This window comes from Loxodonta africana, chromosome 26 (genome assembly GCF_030014295.1).
Source record: "Loxodonta africana isolate mLoxAfr1 chromosome 26, mLoxAfr1.hap2, whole genome shotgun sequence".
Lineage (NCBI taxonomy): Eukaryota > Metazoa > Chordata > Mammalia > Proboscidea > Elephantidae > Loxodonta > Loxodonta africana.
In genome coordinates this window covers 14,775,238-14,794,239 of record NC_087367.1, presented here as the reverse complement: position 1 = coordinate 14,794,239, position 19,002 = coordinate 14,775,238, and the positions used below count along the sequence as shown (strand labels likewise).

At 55.8% G+C, this 19,002-nt stretch overlaps 1 protein-coding gene across 3 annotated transcripts in view; it reads left to right on the top strand.

The window, feature by feature from the left end:
- The window catches only part of TTC7A (tetratricopeptide repeat domain 7A), a 158,811-nt gene extending 140,285 nt beyond the window's left edge, over positions 1-18,526 (top strand). For all 3 annotated transcript variants that reach the window (XM_064277131.1, XM_023557263.2, XM_023557262.2), the window contains 2 exons: positions 5,726-5,928; positions 16,414-18,526. In XM_064277131.1, coding sequence (XP_064133201.1) covers positions 5,726-5,928; positions 16,414-16,635 — 425 coding nt within the window. In that variant the 3' untranslated portion in view covers positions 16,636-18,526. The remainder of the gene's footprint in view (positions 1-5,725; positions 5,929-16,413) is intronic.
- Positions 18,527-19,002: the final 476 nt, after the last annotated feature.

The window sequence follows — 19,002 nt, the reverse complement described above, 5'->3', positions numbered from 1 at the left end:
CCATATGGCCAAACCTCACTGCAAAGAACTCTGGGAAATGTCGTTGTTCTCATGTCCATAGGCCCCATTAGAGTTAATTGGTGCAAACAGTTAACGTGCTCTACTGCTAATGGAAAGGTTGGAGGTTCGAGTCCACCCAGAGGCACCTCAGACAAAAGGCCAGGTGATAGTCTGAAAAATCAGCCATTGAAAAGCCTATAGAGCATAGTCCTACTCTGACACATGAGTCAACATGAGCTGGAGTCCACTAACAGCAACTGAAGCCCTGGTGGCATAGTGGTTAAGAGCTCAGCTGGTAGTCAAAAGGTCAGCAGTTTGAATCCACCAGCCGCTCCTTGGAAACCCTATGGGGCAATTCTCCTCTGTCCTATAGGGTCACTATGAGTCAGAATCAACTCAACAACAATGAGTTTAACAGATTATTAAAAATCAGGGGATCTATCAGCAGAGAAGAAGGGACGCATAGACTTGGTGGACAGCTGCTGCAGCCAGGAAGAGGAGTGAGAAGGTGCCCTAGGCCTTGCGTTCTGAGCGTGGGAAGATCCTGGAGCAGTTAGCACTCCACGAGCTCCCCCCTTCCTTGGCCACCACCATCACCAGCAGGCATCTACTGAGCACTTGCTGGATGCAGGGCTGCCGGGAGCAGCTGACCAAGGCAAAGCCCTCTCCCTAAGCCCACCCCGCCTGACCCAGGCTAAGAGTGATGCTGCCACCAGCTGCAGCAAAAGTGCAGGAAGAGAAGAGCCCTCTTTATCATTTTGGAACGAGCTAATCTCCCTGGTTTGGTTTAAGATAAATCACGTCGCAATCTGTTTCAGCAGTTAGGTTCCAGGAGGAATCCAGTCTTTGCTTGGGAAATGTCACTTCCTTCCTCTCCCAACTCTCGTCTTCCCCTCCTTCCCCTTCAGGCCTCCCTCCCACTCCAGTTCAATATGAGAAGCCTTACAGGCTCTCCGCTTCCCAGAGACCACTTCAGGAGCTGCCTCTTTGGCAGAAGGGCTTTGGGGATCCTGAGTGGCCCGAGGGGCTTTCCAGGAAAGCGGTGTGTCTCTTCCTTTCTGCTTTTCTGCTCACAGTGCTAACGCCTACGGGAGGGGGCAATGAGCCAGATGTGGAGAGAGCTCACCTGCGTCGGAGGCCCAGGGGCTTAGGGGCTGCCTCTGGCTGGGGGAAGCTGGCCTGAGTGTCCACTGCTAAGTGCCCCATTCACGGTAGTGCCTTGGCTCTGCAGGCGAGCCTACTGTCAGTAGGGAGGCTGGGGAAGCTGGGGAAACCGGGATGGGGCGGCCAGAGCTGTCCATATTTATTATATGGACATAGATATGGACATATTTATTATAAAATTATGGTCAAAGGGGAGACCATTTCTTACTGTAGGCCCTTCACATCCTCTACGCTTTGTGTCCTCTTCCTGCTCATCTTTTCCTTGTCTTCCTTCTCTCTTCCCAGGCCCCCACCCTTCTCTCTCCCTCCTGCCTTTAGTCCCTCTTTCCTTGCTGGACCTTTATCTTCTTCCCACCCTCTCTGCCCCTCATCCCCTCCTCCCAGCTTCCTGAACCCTGAGGAAAGCACTCTCAGGACCGGAAGTCAGCATCCCAGGCACACAGAGCCTCCAACTCCCTCTGGACCTTGGGCAAATTGTGTCTCTTCTCTGGGTCCCTGTGGCCTATACCAGGAGGGCAGAGGGTCTTTGCCCAGTCTGTTGGAATGCTTTAGACCTTTGGAGTCTCTGTGTTACTCTCCTGGTCTTTCTCTGCTGCAGCTCCCCTGGTCTTCTCCCTCACCCTACCCTCCCTCCCCTCACCCCTACCTCTGCCTAATTCTGGCGTCCATACTTTCTGAGGGTCTGTTAACATGGGAAGGGATGCCTCCTTCCTTTCAGGGGCAGTTTTCATGACCCCACTGGAGGTCATGGCCAGCCACAGCCAAGTTCTTTTCAGGGCCTAGCCTTATTTCTCTCCAGTCCCTGAGGCCTCTGCGCTCTTGCCCTGATGGCACTCTCCTTTCTGAGGTCTCAGGGGAGGGCCTCTCTGGGGAGCATACTTCTCCTGGAGAGGCCCCTGCACAGCCTTAGGAGTGGCCTCGGGCTGTCCCTCATCTGCTCAGCTCAGGGCCCCCCTGAGGGCAAGCCAACAGAGAGTGAGCCCCTCCGAAACTCAGGCCTGGGACTTGACAGAGCGGTGGGGGAGCGCCACATTGGCAGGAAGACGGGGCTTGCTCTGCGTGGAGGGTTAGGCCAGGCTGCCTCAGAAAGAACACTAAAAGGGACTCTCGACAGAGCCCAGGGAGAAGATGTTCTCCGTTTGTAGCCTGCAGTGCTGCAAGGCGGGTGGTGGGGCAGAGAGGGATGGAGGAAAGAGGAAAAGACACGGGGCAGGAGACGAGGTGGGCGGGGAGGAAGATGAGAGGCGAGGAACCCGAGGGACAAGAGAGGAACAAGGAGCCGAGGGAGTGGGACGGGGGCCCTTTGACGTCACGTCCCTATTTGCTGGGGTAATGAGGACTGCAATGAAAATACAAGGAAAATCTAGTAACTGTGAGCGCTCATCCATTCCTGGGCAGGCGGGTGGCAGGGTGTGATGGCAGGGCCCTGCAGCCAGGGCTGGAAGGGAGCAAGTGGGTCCGGGTGGCGGGTGGGCATGGTGCCACTGCCTCCCGCTGTGGCTGCAGCTGTCTGGGGAGCACCATGTTTGGTAAAATGGCGGCCAGGGCCCAAGGTCAACTGCCCAGGGACACAGGCTAGGAGGAAGGGTGCTCCCAGCAGTCCCTGACCTGTGGGCCTGTCTGTCCCGCAGAGGCCCACCCCATGCACACTCCTCTGCAGACCTCACTTCTCTGGCTCTGTTCTTTGTCATCTGGTTTCCTGCCGAAATGGTAATGAAGCCCAGCAGAGCCAAGCAACCTTGCCTGTTTTTCAGCGCATGTTGTTTCTGGTGTTTGGCCAGCCTGACAAGCTCAGGGCCTCGGAAAGCCCCAGGGCCTGAGGCAGGAGGAGCTGGTGAGCCTTCTGTAATTGAAATCTGTTGATGTGAAGGCACTATGGAAGTCTCTCCAGGGAGGGACCAGGGGCCACCTCGGGAGGCAGGGTGGCAAGTTGTAAACAGCTTAATGAGCCATGCCGGGCCAGTGGGCCAGGCCTGGGACAGGCTGCTGGGCAGGGTCCACAGGAGTGGAGAGCTTGGTCCCTGGCCCCTGGCAATGGAGGAAGCATCCCCAAGGACTGATGCGGGAAGGGCAGCCCACTACCACATTCGCTCCCACACAGCCTTCTGCTTCCCCTGGTCACCCTGGGGGATTCGGCTGCTTCTGCCCTGGCGCCTGGCCCTCCTTGTTAGCATAACCTCCCTTCTCTGACTGCAGTCCCAGTGCTTTCTGCAGCCCTCAAGCCCCAGCTCCCTTGCAGTCTCCCCCAGGAAGGCTTCCCTTATCCCACCTTTCCAGGACGACCCCTCCTGAATGCCCACGGCACTGAGAGTGGATACTTGTCACTCCACTGCCCTACATCTCTCAAGTAACAGTTTGATGCCTCAGTGACTCCCTGGCTTTCTTCTTCTCATGCGAGGACCAGGCACACAGTCAGTGCTCAATAGTTGCACAATGATGGCTCAGTTACAAAGGCAGCCTGTTGGGAGCCCCAAGGGCAGCGCAGGAGGGGAACAGGACCACGGAGCTGGGTATGGGCACTGAGGCAGCCTGGGCCCCTACCTGGCCCAGCAAGGCCCTGAGTTGAAACCTTGCATTTGCTGGCCTCACCTTCCAGTGCCTTCTGCCTTGGACCGTCCAGTCCAGGCTGTCTCTGGGGACCAGAGCCTGCATTTCTCTTTTCCTTGTCATAGAAGCTTGCCTTGTCTGTTTTCTAATTAATCCTCAGATTCCTCCAAATTTCTCATCTCCACCAGAGAAAAAAGAGCACCCCTCAGAAGCCCCTATACTGTTCTAGGATGTTGCAAGCTACATTTATTGCACAGTGAGCCTGAGGCGGCGTGCACGCCAAGGGCACTGAGTGCTCCGCAGCCATCCTGGTTTTAGTTAGGGCAGGACACCAAGGTAGGTTTTCCACCTTTCTGGGAGCTTCCTCAGGAGGTGTCTGTTACCCCCAACCCAGCGTAACCTCAGCTTTCAGCCTCTGCTGGGAACAGCTCTTGGCAAAGTCACAAGTCAGGCTCCGGTTGCCCTTCTGTGCTCCGCACCTGTGTTGTGAGCCTTCTGTGACTTCAGTCCGTGCCCCAGCCCCGGAAGGGCAGCTGAGCCCTGGCCACCGTGAGAGGAAGGCCAAATGGTCAGCGAGCACGTGGGGAGGCCAGCTGCAGCCCCAAACAACGTCTCTAACAGCGCCTGGTCTGGTGTGCACCCCAGCAGCAGGGTAGGAAATGCGTGTCTGTGTGCAGTGGCCCAGGTTGTCAGAACGGCCCCATTTTTACTGGTCTGGGGAAAGAACTCCAACTGGTCCTGGGGCAGAGGCCTGCCAGCAAAAAGGTGTGAGCCCCCATCCCTCTCCCCGGGTGCAGCCGAAAGCCCTGGGCTTCAGGAGGAGGCCTACGATCTGTAGGGCGCCCAGCCCTGGCTTTGCTCTTTCTCACAGAATCTGGCGAGGTCCTCACCTCAGCCTGGTTTGTTAAAGTGGAATCATGATGGTACCTCCCTCCCTCCGAGCATCCTCGTAAGGATTAAACCAAACCAATCCTGTTGCCGTCCAGTCCATTTTGACTCACAGGGACCCTGTAGGACAGAGTAGAACTGCCCTATAGGGTTTCCAAAGCTATAATCTTTACAGAAGCAGACTGCCACATCTTTCTCCCGAGGAGCCGCTGGTGGGTTCAAACCGCCAACCTTTCGGTTAGCAGCTGAGCGCTTAGTGAGAGAAAATGTTTCTTAGGCTTGGAGCTTGGCACACAGACACCTTGGTGCCAATCATTTGTTTTGTAGCTGTTCCCGACACCACCTGGTTTGAGCCCCAGCTCTGCCCTTAGCAGGCTCTCGTCCTCCCAGCCCCCTCCTATGGCAGGATCCCTTGGTTCTCCCTGGGGGTTCTGAGCACCCCCACCCTCGTGCTGATCACACCGGGTGGAGTTAGCCAGGCACAGTCTCCTCTCCTGGCTGAGAGGCCAGGTCAACATTATCTAGTTTCATCCCCTGCGCCCAGACACATAAAGAACAACTGAAGTGAAGAGACAGTGAAAAAGAAGTCAGAGTCGCCAGGGGACACCATCCGCGTCCCCACAGCAGGCTCTGAAGCCAGACACCCAATGGAAACCCTGGCTCCATAAATTACTCCCTGGGATCTTAGGCAAATTCCTCAAGCTCTCTGTGCCGGCCTGCTCATTTTTAGAGTAATCATAAAAGCACCTGTTCTCCAGGGTTTGTGTGAGGATTGAGGGAGGACATCCCTGTGGGCACTTACACGATGCCTGGCATATAGTAAGCACTCAAAAAAACATCACCTAGTGTTATTACCGGAGCCCTGGTAGCGCAGTGGTTAAGAGCTCGACTGCCAACCAAAGGTCAGCAGTTCAAATCCACCACCCGCTCTTTGGAAACCCCATGGGGCAGTTCTGCTCTGTCCTATAGGGTCGCCATGGGCCAAATTCAACTCAATGGCAACGGGTTTGGTTTTTTTTTAGTGTTACTACCAAACACTGGGGGCTGACGGTGAAATGTGGGAGGGGGCCGCGGCCTCCAGCTTCACCCACCACTCACACCTCCCACTGCCCTTCTGGCTTCACAGCTGAGCTGTTCATGGACCAGCAGCACCTCAAGGAAGCAGGCTTCTGCATCCAGGAGGCGGCGGGCCTCTTCCCCACCTCACACTCGGTGCTCTACATGCGGGGCCGCTTGGCCGAGTTGAAGGGCAGTTTGGAGGAGGCCGAGCAACTGTACAAGGAGGCACTCACGGTGAACCCCGACGGCGTACGCATCATGCACAGCCTCGTGAGTGAGCCCCCATCTTTCCGCCTCACCCCCCCGTCCCCTCTTCTCACCCCGCCTCACACTCCCCCTCTCCTCACCTCTACCCTCCCCTCCCCCCATGCTCCCCCTCACCTCACCTCCACCATATCCTCTCCCCACACTCTTCTCCACCCTCCCCTTCCCCCCCATGTCCCCCTCACCCGCCTCCCGCTCTCCCTCCACCGTGGCCAGTACCTCGCGACTGCCGTTCTCTGGCGTTTGAGGGAGGTGGCTTCTTCCTCCTGTCAGGAGAGACCGTTTTCTTTGATCAGGGCCTGGGTCAATGAAGAAGCCTAGAAGGGTTGACTGATACTTTTTGTGACTTCGTTTTTGCTGTAGGTTTCTGTAGGGTTACGCGGCCCCAGAGGGCTTTCTTTTGTTCCTCATCAGGTCATTGAGCTGAAGGCAAATCCAGATTATAGGTAGATACCAAAATACTCTTCTTTCTGGGGGTCCTTGGGCCGCCCCTCAGGCTGGAGGCTAGAGTCCCCAGTTCAGAGCATGTCCCCTTGGTGGCAGACAGTGGGTGTTCTGGGCCCGGCTCTCATGTCAGGCAGACTCAAGCACATATTGAGAATGACCCCTCAGTGGTAAGAAGGCCCAGGACCAGTCCTAGGCTTGATGCTCACAGACTTGGTTGCTGGGTACAACAGGGGCCTTCCTGTGAGAAGGCTTGGAGGCTGGGAGGTAGGATGCTGGTGCCCTTGTCCTGGGTTTTTCTCTTCCTGGGTGATCATGAGCAAGTCAGCCCTTTCTCTGAACCTTGATTTTACTTACCTATCCGGTGAGGATCCTCTGGTCCAAGAAAATTTATTGAGTACCTGCTCTGACAGGTGGTTATCAGGCCCTAGAAATATGTTTTTTCCAGCCTCCTTAGCTGCTTTCCGAGACAAATGGAATGATCTGAAACACATAAAGCCTGTTCGTGCACAATTGAATTTTGAAATATAATTTAGGAGTCCACCGCTGGTGATATGGTCCTTCCTGTCAGAGTCTAGGTTCCACCTCTGACGTCCCCCTCGAGAGCTGTTTGAGAAGGTGATTAGACTATCACTGCCTCCCTGCATGGAGAACAGAAGGACCAGGAGAATGACTGCAGATGGCTGCAGGGTTATTGCCAAGGCAGGTCTGGTTTGTTCATAAGTAGAAGCGACAGGGAGTGAGATTTCAGCTCAGTGTGAGGAGAAACATGCTAACTCTTCGTCCAACACAAACTCAATAATCATTTGGTGAGGACGTTGCCAAGAGAACGCAGACATCACTTGCAGGAGGAGCTGGACCAGGCATCTTTATAAGGTCCTCTCCAACCTGAGAGTGCTTAGAAACGGACTAGAGTGCTGGAGATGTCCAGTTCAACTATTATTCCTGCCACCTGATTTCTTCAGGGGTGTTTAACTGGGGCCTGGGTGAACATGCAGTGACATCTCACCCTGACCCACGTCCCCATCCACATGGCTGCCTTCCAGTCTGCTCAGCAAATGTTTGTTTTTTACAAGGCGAGTCCTCCTGCCTCTGCAATTCAGACTGTAGCTTCTCTGATAAATGCCTCGCCGGAGGTCACATCCAGAAACTTGATTAGGGAGATGGGAGGGAGGAGGCAGGCTCTGTCATTAGGCCCGCAGCCAGGAAGAGGTGCCCGCCTTCCACTGTGTTCTTGGATATGAGCCTGCCGTCTCAGCCCCACGACCCGACAAAATCCAATAACAAGTACAATTTTGAAGTAACAGTATACCATTTTTCATTTATGCTTATTATTGTTTGTAGCGATTTTCCTGAAATGGAAGCAGTTTCCAAGGGTGGGTTTCCATGGTAACTGAATAGCTGCCCAGAGTGGCTCCCCACAGATGTTTCTGAAATGGCCCTTTTCCTCCTCCCGGGGTGCCTTGCTGATCTGATAAAATTGGAGCGAGCAAGCCGGAGCCAGGCCTGCCCGTCTTTAAAGTTACAAGCAGTGGGGCAGTCGGCTCCAGCGTGGGCAGCCCATCCCCTCCCGTGCACTCTGTTCCTGCCAGCATCCCACGCATGAAGAATAGCGGATTTCAACCCCCAGGGAAGAGTTACTAAGCACTCTTTTCCCAAAGACACGCGAAGCCTTTGGCATCTGTTAATCTCAAGTGTTCCTGAGCTAAGTGTCTTCCCTGAACTAGCTTTGGACTCAGGACATCTGGAATCTAATCCTAGCCCGGGCCCTAATTCACTCACATTATTTAGGAAAAGACACTTAACTTCCGTGCTCCTGATATCCCTCTTTGTAAAATGAATAATAATCTTCGCTGTTCCTAGACCACAGTGTTGTTCTAATCAGTGAGGTGATGCACGTGAAAGTGCCTGTAGAAACCCACAGCGCAGTACCAGGGAAGGCGGAGCGCAGCACCCCCCGCTGTCCCGTCCCTCGCCTGTAGCAGACGTTGCTAATTGATCACAGCACTTTTCCCCACTGAGCACATATGTGTCTTGGGGTCTTTTTCAACAAGACACAGCATGATGGGAACCACTGCTGGTCAGTCCAAGGCAGCACAGCATTTAGGTAAGGGATTCACTGTAAAAACAGTCAGTACATAAGAAGAACTGGCACCCCTGCCCCCCATGGGAGCCAGGCTCCCAGGGGTAAGGACATCCTGGCCTAACCACACTGCTGTGGCTTTGTGAGGACACCAGGCTCTGATGGGTACAAGGAGAAGAGCCACCGTGGCCTCTGAGAGCGTGACCACCCTGAAGCCTGGCTGGGAGAGCCCTGGGCCGCTCAGTGAGCCCCTGAGGTAGTGGGTGAGCTCCCCACCCCACGGTCTGGAAAGAAGAGGGTGGAGATGCTCTTAGCATGCTGTGTAGGTGCCGGGGTCGGCCCCACTGTCCTTGCAGCAGGCTCGCCCTCCCCAGGGCTGTGTGCATGAGGCAGGAGAGTTGGGGACAGGCTGGAACAAGCCCTGGGAGAATGGAAGACTGTTGCTTTCAGGACCCAGGGCTCAGACGTTCGTAAGAATATGAACTTTGGCCCCGGAGCAGGTTCTCTGCTCCCCATCCTGCTGCCCTCCCTGACGTGGATGTGGCAGGACATGCCCTGTGGTTCTGGCTCTACCCTGGGCTCAGCTTAAGGTCTTCCACCCTGATCAGGTGGGAAGGAGACACCCTCCTAGATAGTGCTCTGCCAGGGGAGAGTCTTCAAGGTACCCACAGCAGAGTCCCAGAGGGGCTTGTGCATCAAGCTCTGATCCTGCAGACAGCTGCCCACACCAGGCTCATGTATGGCCAGGGATCTTTGAGAGATGGCCAGGTGTGAAAAGAAAAAGGTATGCTCTCTACAGATGAAAATGAAATCACAGGAACAGGTCCTGCCAATCCCTGCCTGCTCTCTCGCAGCCTCCCTCCAGGTAGCCAGAAGCCCCAGTCAGCCAGGGTATTCAAGAATTAGTTTAGAAGAGGAATCCCGAACTTCACCTGCCTGCCCCAGAGGAAGCATGAGAGGGAAGCAGAGTCCTTACCAAGATCAGCAGAGATGTCAGCCTCTGGTTGACACAGGACTCCAGGGGCTTGGCCGAGAAGGGGCCCCAGCCAGCCTGCACTCCTCTCTCTGAGCCTGTCACTGCCCTGCCATCTCCAGGACCCCTTCTGTACCACTTACGGCAAAAGACCTTCCAAGGCCAGTGCCAAGGGGGAGCGTGGCCCCCCAGGCACCTCCAAGGCACTGGTATCCTAGCCGTCTAGAGCTGCTGCAACAGACATACAAGTGAATGGCTTTAACGAACAGAAATTTATTCTCTCACAGTCTAGTAGGCTAGAAGCCCAAATTCAGGGCATCGGCTCCGGGGAAAGGCTTTCTCTCTCTGTTGGCTCTGGTCCTTCTCATCAATCTTACCCTGGACCTAGGAGCTTCTCCACATAGGAACCTTGGGTCCAAAGGACATGCTCTGCTCCTGGCTCTGCTTTCTTGGTGATATGAGGTCCCACTGTCTCTCTGGCCACTTCTCTCTTTTATATCTCAAAAGAGAGAGGCTTAAGACACAATCTAATCTTGTAGACCTCATCAACGTAACTGCGACCAATCCATCCCAACATCGTAGTGATTGGATTTATGACACACAGGAAAATCACAGATGACAAAATGGTGGACAGTCACTCACATAATACTGGGAATCATGTCCTAGCCAAGTTATCAGATATTTTTGGAGGGCACAATTCAATCCATGACAACTGGGGAGGGAAGAAGGGATGCTGGGGAAGACAAGGAGGCAAGAGAGTGAGAAGGGTCCCTTTGAGTTAACCTGGCCTTTATGCTAGGAGGGTCAGCAACTGTTCACAAGGCTGAGATTAGCATACCTGTCTTAGGTGGGTTCTCTACAGAAGCGAAACCAGTGAAGCATACAAGTATACACAGAGGGAGATTTATATCAAGGAAACAGCTCACCCAGGTTTAGAGGCTAGGACATCCCAAGTCCATGGGTCAGGCTAGAGGCTTCTCCTGATACATGTAACCACAGGGGCTGGTGAACCCAAGATCAGCAGGTCAGACAGCAGGGCTCTTGCTCATAGGCTGCAAAGACTGATAAATCCCAAGATTAGTAGACAAGATGGCAGGTAAGCTGCTAGCTCAAGCCCCAAGACTAGGCAGTCAGGTGAGCAGGAGCCAGCTGCAGGATCCAGAGTGAGCAAAAGCCCAGGAGCCTTGCCAAAAAGTCCACCTATTTTGGATGCAGGCCACACCCCCAAGGAACTCTCTTTCAACAAATTGGCTTCTTACAGCAGATTGCGTCATGGGGATGATCACATTATATCAGACCTCATCATGTAGGTGATCACACCATCATACAAATGCCAAACTACAGAACAGCCAAACCACTGAGAATCATGGTCCAGCCAAGTTGACCCACAACCTTAATGATCACAGCACCCCAGAGAACGGTTGGATCAGGCCAGGGCGGGGCCAGGGCAGACGGCCATGTGTAGTTCACATGTGGCAAGAAGTACACACGGCATAAGGCTCAGGTAACCTTGGCTAAGAGTGAGGGCAGGGCTTAGGGAGAATCTGAGTTGGAGGATAAGGGAGATTTCAGGCCTTGTTGTGTAATCTTTTGTGTTGGTTAAGATTCTCTTCAGCTCAGAGTTGGCTTTTCTGAGACCGCAGGAAGGAGGACCTGTGAACGCCAGGCTCTGGGGTGGACATTCTTGGCCCTACTCTCGGCCCATGGTCATGCCCAGCTGCTTCAGCATCTACTTCCTGGCTTGAAGAGGAAAGGTATCCTGAGCAGTGAAAGAGAGACTCAGCACCCTGCCTTTTAGAGGTCCCCTGACGCTGGGCAAGGCTGTCTGTGCACAGACCAGCAGGGGTCTCTGGTTCCTTGGCCCTGTGCCTCAGGGTCCAGGGTACACCGTCTGTTCTAGGCTTCTCCCTTCTTGCCCATCTTCCTGACCTGTAGCAGGTGACTTAGGGGGTCCTGGCAGCCTGAGGAAATGGGAGGACCCAGAGGTCTTACCCTCTGCTTCTGTCTGTGTGTGTGTGTGTGCATGCCTGAGTTCTCTACTCATAGGCAACACACAGCCTCTCATCCTTGAAGTCTCACTGGCTCCAGACAAGCAGATACAGAGTAGGGCTTCTGTTTGGCAGGGAAGTTCAATAGGAATGTCTTGTTGACCGTGTGACCTACTCTGAGGTGGTTTTATTGTGGGCTATCTTTTCTTCACTCCTCCCTGAAGGCATGGGAAAGTAGAGAAGGAGGGAGTGTAGAAGGTTCTGGAGGCTCACTGTGTGTGTGAGGTAGAGAGAGGGGACACAAAAGAAGTCCCAGCAGCATGGGCCTGACTGGTGTTCAGAGCCCCTCCCCGCCCCACCTTGTCCCTGGGCTGACAGAGCCCTGAGCATACATCCTGAGCCTTTGTCCTGAGCTCAGAGACCTTCAAGAAGACAAAGGCCTGCTCCCCTGGCTCTGGTCAGGACTGCTGGAAAGCCTTAGGCTGGTGCGTGGGCCCCAGAAGTCTACCACCAACTCACTGATGAGGAATGGAGAGGAAGCGTTTTGTAAGCTGATCACAGATTCACGTCAGAAATTACTTTCCCTCACCTCAGTGAGGACAGCATGTTGACTTTACCCCAGAATCAATTTTGTCCAAAAAAAGGTCCAGCCCTTTTCCCCCTTGTCCAGAAGGCCGTCTTAGCCCCTCCCAAACAGGCCATCACCACCCCAATAACCGTCACCCCCATTAAGCTCTGTCTCCTCAGGGTGTTCACTTCCAGACCCGGAAGTCCAGAGGCCTAGCTTCCTGGCTTCAGGAAGAGGGAAGTCTCCTCCTGACTTAGCCTTGAGTCCTGAGTCCAGGGAAGTCTGGGAATTTTTTCTCAGCAGGGCCCTTTCCTGTGAGGGCCTTCCAGCCAGGCCTCAAGTGGGGTCTAAAAGGATTTGTACGTTTTCTTCCAACTGGCCTTGGAGCTGAAATGTGGTGGGGGTGTGGTAGTACAAGGGGACCGGGTCTTGGCCTAGGGTTGCACCTGGTTCCCAGTCTGGTTGGACAGGTTAAGGCTGACACACCTGACAGAGTTGGGAAGGCCGAGCGCCCTGCTGGAACTTGGGGCCAAAAAGTCCAGGCTGCAGAACCGGGATGGCCCAGATGTGCCTGGCCCTCCCTCCCAGGGTGTGTCAGCGCTCGGGGTGGGTGAAGCACACCGGCCACTCCCTGCAGCCCCAGTGTCCCCAGGCAGGGGCCCCAGGGACCAGGAGGCTCCAGCAGCCTCCAGCTGATTCCCGACTTCCCAGCTGGAGAGACTGTTACAGAATCCCAGGAATGTGCCTTGAGCTCAGAGAGAAAATTCCCAAAATAACTTCTATAAATACTTGAGTGAAGGGGCAGGGAGGAGCTCCCAGCCTGGCCTGCAGCTGGCCTAGCTCTAGGACAGTTTCCCAGGGCAGACCTTCTTCCCCAAAAGAAGGCAAAGGCTCACACGCCTGGGCCTTCCTGCCACCCTCCCCTCTGGGGGACATTGTCAGGCTCTGCATTAATGGGGTGGGATAGTGTTCGGTGGCAATTTTGAAAAACAAAGGCAGAACCCCTTTTCCCCTCGTTCCCTGTCCCAGGCCCTTGTCCCCACCCTGACAGGGAAGGTCCCCTGGAGCCTCCATACAAATAGCAACAACCAGGCCCTGCGCAGAGTGGCCTGTCTCCCTGGCCCTAAGAGTCAGGCTTTGCTGAGCTGGGCCTGGTCACACCCCTCCCCACCGCCAGCAAGTCCAGGTCAGCTCGCATGTGTGAGTGCCTCTGGATACCCTGTTCTGTGTCCAGGACTCTCCCATAGAGCATTGTTGAGCTTCTGTCCCCTGGGGAATAGCTAAGCAGGCAGGAGCCAGTGACCCTTCCCCTCTCGGCTTAGGGACAGGGCAGAGACCCCACACAGGAGCATCACAGCAGCCTGAGCCTCCCGACAGCCTCTAGGTGATTGTCCTTGTGTGGGTCCTCAGGGAGGGCCACCAGGGCCAGCGCCTGGTTAGCAGAGATGTGGTCAGATGCTCCCTCCTTCCTGAACTCCAGGAAGGGAGGGAAGAAGGAATGGGTGGAGTTTGGAATTTTCTGAGGACTTCCTGCCTCTCCCTGAAACCATAGCGGTTATGATCAACCCAAGCTCCCCATCCCCCTTATAGACACAGAACTTAACCACCATAAATACTTTCCAGGGCGTTTCTAATCCTTGTGGGTGGGTGGCAAGGTGAGGAGGGGCACAAGCTGAGGGGCACTCAGCAGGCCTAGTCTCCTGCCTCAGCGTGGAGAGCCCCTATAGCAGAGTGGGCTGGCGAGGAATTAGCAGAATATTTGGATGGGAGACCAATCCTGGTTCTGAGTTCCTACCATCTCCTTGGAGACCTGTTCTCTGGGCAGCTAGGGGCAGGTGGGTGTCAGCAGACCCTAGGCCCAGAGCTGGGCTGGGCGCAGAGCAGGTGAGCCCATCTTCCTGGGGCCAGGCCCAGCCTAGTTGTCAAGCAGCAAACAGCCCCGAGTTGCTACCAAACATGAACGCGGCTGGTGTCAGGGGCAGGTGGCAGCAGATCCTGTTACAGGCACCAGGCCTCCCGGCCCCAGCCTGACCCCCACCTGGTGTCTCCTTTCAGGCCCTAAGGTCATCACCCGTGGTGGGGGCGGGGAGTGGTGACTCACAGAGAGCCTTGCCCTCTCCCAGCCACCAGAGAAATCGGCTGCACCACCCTCCCCTTCACCCCGCAGGTCCCTCTGCCCGTCTTGGGGACGTCCTGTGTGCTGTCTGCCCACCATGTGTCCCTGAATGCTTTCAAATTCGTCATCGCAGAATCCTCAGAGTAGCTCTCGGCAGGAGGACCGTTCTTGCCCCTGGCTTACTGATGAGGAGACCATGGCAATGGCTCGGTACCCCTGGCCAGTGCTTGTCCGTGCAGAGCTAGACGCCCCCATGGGGTGGCTGGCTGTGGAGCCCCTGGCTATTGGCTGACACATGCCACGCCAAGGACCCACTGCAAACCTTCCACCTGAGAGGAAAGCCAGCACACACCCCTGCAGCCTGAGGACACATCGGGCTCCTTTCCAACTCCCACACACTTCTCCAGAGCAGGGGTTTTCAAACTTGTTTTCAGCAATGGAGCGCTTGTTTCAAACAAAATCTTACGTGAAGTTCAGTATAGAAAAACTAGTATGTAACAGCCACTTGGGCCGGGCCCCTCCCTGCCAGAGACTTGGGCTCTGGAGGCCCTGACAGTCTTCCCCTCTGTCCTCCGTTGCTCCCCCACAGGCAGCACTCAGAAGCCTCAAACCTTCCATTTTTGGTGCTTAATTTTGGTGTCTGGCGGCCTGTCGTCTCGCCTCCCTTCCCTCCTCCCTGAGGGCTCTGTTCCACTCAAACGCTGCTCAGGTCCGCCTCCCGGGCCATGTGGGCAGAGTGGCTTGGCCTAGTGCCCTGCTGGCCGTCCTGGGTTCCCTGAGTCAGCACTGCTCCCATCTGGCCTGAGCTGGGCTGGCTGGAGACCCACCCTCCTCCCATAGCCCTCCGCATTGTGTTCGTGCTTCCTTGGGTACGTCTTTGCCCAGCGGTTGATAGAGGCACTGTGAATATGGCCCCTTCTCCCCGATCCTTTGGCCTCTGGAGGCAGAGGGGGGCTTTTCGTAGGACTTCCCAATCTTTCACTAATTGGTTGTGTTCCAAGCTCTTGGAAGACTTATGAAATCAGGCTTGTGCATCTCCCCAGTGGGTCTCCATAGCAACGGAGGGCCTAACTCTGGGGAGTGCGGCGAGGAGAATGTTCCAGCTAAAAATGTACATGGCCATCGGTGGGCGGGCACCAGAGAAGGGGCTCCTGGCACAGAGAGAAGGCAGCTGCCACCCCCACCTGCCTGTCCAAGAAGTCAGTATAGTTATGGCTTTACCTCATGTCTTTAAAGGACCTCTGCGTTGCCATCCTATGCTGCCTTCAAGGGCTGGAACAAAGATCAACTGGATAGTGCAAAGCAGCCTTTGTGGGACCTGAGGCAGACCCGGGGGCCACAAGGCAGACACCCGCCCCCTTCCCCCAGCCGCACTCACCACCCTGTCCCGCTGCACCCTTCCCAGCGTGGGTGGAGAGGATGGAGAGGAGACGAGGTGCTAGTTTCACTTCCCAACCCCTTTTTGTGACAATTTCTGTCACTTCCCTTCTCTCTCTGGCAACAGGGTTGTTTGAGCCAAACAGCAGGGCCCAGCTTCCCAGCATACTCCTGACCTTTTCCTCCAGGGCCTTTCTTCTCTGAGCTGATCCTGGCCTTTATCCCAGCACCCGCCTCTGGTCCCTGGCCATCTGACTCCTCCTGTCGTCCTCACCTGCTGGGCCAGGCACCCACAGGGCCCCTTGATGCAGGCAGGCAGTGGAGCTGCCCTCTCGCCAACAGGCTTGAGCACCTCCTGTCTGGTGGTCGTGTGTGAAGGCATTTCGTGGACCTTGTCAGTCTCTCGGCATCCCCGGGGTGAAGGTGAAGGGCAGCTGCAAGGTGCAGGCAGCAAGGACTGTGAGAACAGAAATCCCATTTATTGAGCGCTCTTAGCGTGCCAGACCCAGTTCTGAGTGCCTTACCTTACTGAGTCATTAAGACTTCACAACAACCCTAGGGGTGGGTACTGCTGTTTCAGCATTTACAGAGGAGGAAACGGGGCCAGAGAATTGGGCGACTTCCTCAGGATCCCCCAGCTGGGAAGGGGAAGACACAAAGGCAGGCCTGCTGAGTGAAAACCTGTGTCTGGGGGCCCAGGAGGAGCAGGCCTCTTGGAGGCGCCTCTGGGAACCTGGGGCTGAAGCAAGGCCTGGACACGGACAGGCAGGATTTGCAGGGGTACGAGGCACAGTTGATGTTGCCCTAACCAGAGACACGGGACCTTTCGCGCTGCTGGCAGGGCTGCTGGCAGTAGGCAAGCTGCTTGCTCCTTGCCCCTACTGCCCAGGTGCCCTGGTCCCCAGATGTTCTCACTAACCCTGCCCTGTGCTTGGTCTCCAGGGCCTGATGCTGAGTCGGCTGGGTCGCAAGAGCCTGGCCCAGAAGGTGCTGCGGGACGCTGTGGAGAGGCAGAGCACCTGCCACGAGGCCTGGCAGGGCCTGGGTGAGGTGCTGCAGGCCCAGGGCCAGAGCGAGGCTGCCGTCGACTGCTTCCTCACCGCCCTCGAGCTGGAGGCCAGCAGCCCCGTCCTGCCCTTCTCCATCATCCCCAGAGAGCTCTGACATCCCGCTGCAGCAAAGGGAGGGAAGGAGCTGCTGGTGCGTGGGCGGGCAGACTGACAGGCGCAGGGAGCACGGTCAGGGGACAGTGGCCCCTCAGGTGGTGGGCCTCAGGGAAATACATCTCTAGCAAACACCTGCAGGCTGCAGCCCGGGTTCTCCTGGTCTCCCGTCTCTGCTTTCCTCCAGAGCCAACTGGGCCTGGGAGCCACTCATCTGGGTGAGGCTGGGTGGAAAGATTTGCATCAAAAGCAAATCCCTTGCTCCTTGGAACTCAGCCATCCCTGGCGTCTCTGGGCGAGGAAGTGCCCAGGAAGCCACATCTCCACAGGCCCCTCCCTGCATGCACACTAAGGGTCTGTGTGCCTTGGGTACCTCCCCCCAACATCCCTGACACTGGGATTCCCCAGCTTTGCAGAAGCTTTAGCCTCAAAGCTCAGCTCTCTGCTATCCAACACCAAAGATGAACCCCGCAAGCTGCCCTCTGTATGGGCCAAGAGGATTTTTCAGGCTCTTCCTGGGTGCCTTGGGAGACGGTCTGGCTTGAACCCTAAAGTGACTTTGTAGAGTTGTGGTGACTGGACTGACTCCACCAGAACCAGGAGCTCAAGCAGGGGAGCCTCATGGCTGTGCTCGGTCCCCGCGCCACGCCTCCAAACCTTGGGGTCTATGAGCCCACAGAGTGGCTGTCCCTTCCCAGCCTCAGGATAGTGGCAGGGTTTTTATTGCTCTCAGGTCTTGCCCAGGGTGCTGAGAGCTTGAGGAATGTGGGGCAAGGGGGAGGAGGATGCACTCTTTGGGTACCTGTCCCCGACTCTCAGTTACTGGATGATGTCCAGAGATACCCCCTTTGCCCCATGAGGCCAGTTGGGCCTCAGTGTGTTCTTTCTCCTACCAAGTGCCTTTGGGGTCTTGTGTCTGGCCAGGGGCACCAAGCGCTGACCCTAACTAACCCTTCCATTTCATCTACCCCCAGCTCCCCAGCCCAAGCTGCCCCCTCAGGCCTTAGGCCAGTGGCCCCTCAAGGAGTAATGTCTGTGGAGGTGACAGTCGTTAAGACTCTCCTGGCTACATCCCACCACCCACAGCCCATTTATTACCTCAGGCTTAATTGGGTGACCTGGTCTCACCCTGGCCATTGGGTTCCCCTGCCTGGGGCCTCACAGGATCCAGGGTTAGAGACCCATGGAGGGAACAGCACCCCAGCCCCTGCTCTCTGGGGTTGAGCAGGTACCTGTGCTTCAGAGAGACCCCTGTCTGCAGGGCTAGGAGGGCTGGCGGGCAGGTATCGGCCCTGCTGGGTGGTGCCCTGGAGGCCTATCGGGGAATTCTTTTTTTATCTGCATTTTGGGGTTTTTTTGGGTTTTAGTTTTAAAAGCTCATCAGATACAGCGTCTTGTTTTAAGATCCAGGGAAAGGTTGGGTGGGGGCTGCCTGGTTTGTCAGAGCCCCGTCTATTTCTCAGAAGGAAAGCACTGGCGGAGACCCACCCTCCGGGCCTCACCAGCCCAGCACTGCGCAGCGAGGTACATCTGAGCAGAGCCCGCACCTCCTCGCCTGCTCAGGCCCAGTGAGGCGCCGCGCGGGACACTGGGCATTCCCCTCTTGGTTGAAGGCTGTCTGTATATCTGTGTGTGTATATAAATATATATATATATATGATAGAAATATATTTTTATTCTGGAATTCTGTTAGGAAAAACATAAACAAGGAAAAGCAAATGCTATCGATTTGCCTTGGGGTGCCCAGAAAAGGCACCGACCGAATGCACTTCAACTCTAAGCGTTCCCACGCGGGAAGCCATAGAGGGCCCAGCCAAGTTGCTGACAGTGTCTTTGCAGGTTGAATAAAAAGACCCTTGAAAGGGAAGCAGGTCCTGATGTCTGTGTATTCATTCATCCACACTCACCCCTGTCCCAGGGCCCTGGTGAGGCCAGATTGTAGGAGCACCAGGGCCCAGCAGGGAGGAGGGTAGGGGAGAGGAGGGAGGGGCCTCTGAGAAGGTTGTGACTCGAGAGGGTGAGAGGCAGAGCTTGGGGAGGGTGCTGAGGTCGGGACAGAAGCCTGGAGGCCCAGGGGTCTAGGCAGGGCCAACTCTGGCCTCTAGTCTGTTCAGAAACTAGTGGGCCTGAGCCCCCTGCCACCTCCAGGGCACAGCTGGGAGAAGCTAGGGGGGGACTTGCTGTCTGACCAGCCTGGGGGACAGTGCCCAGAGAGGGGTGCATGGCCACACCCAGGCCATGTCCAGAGCAACCACCTCCACTAAGTCATGCATACCAACACACTCCTAATGTACACTTATGTCACACACTGTTGTAGTTACCTAGTGTTGCTGTCACAGAAATACCACAGGTGGGTGGCTTTAACATT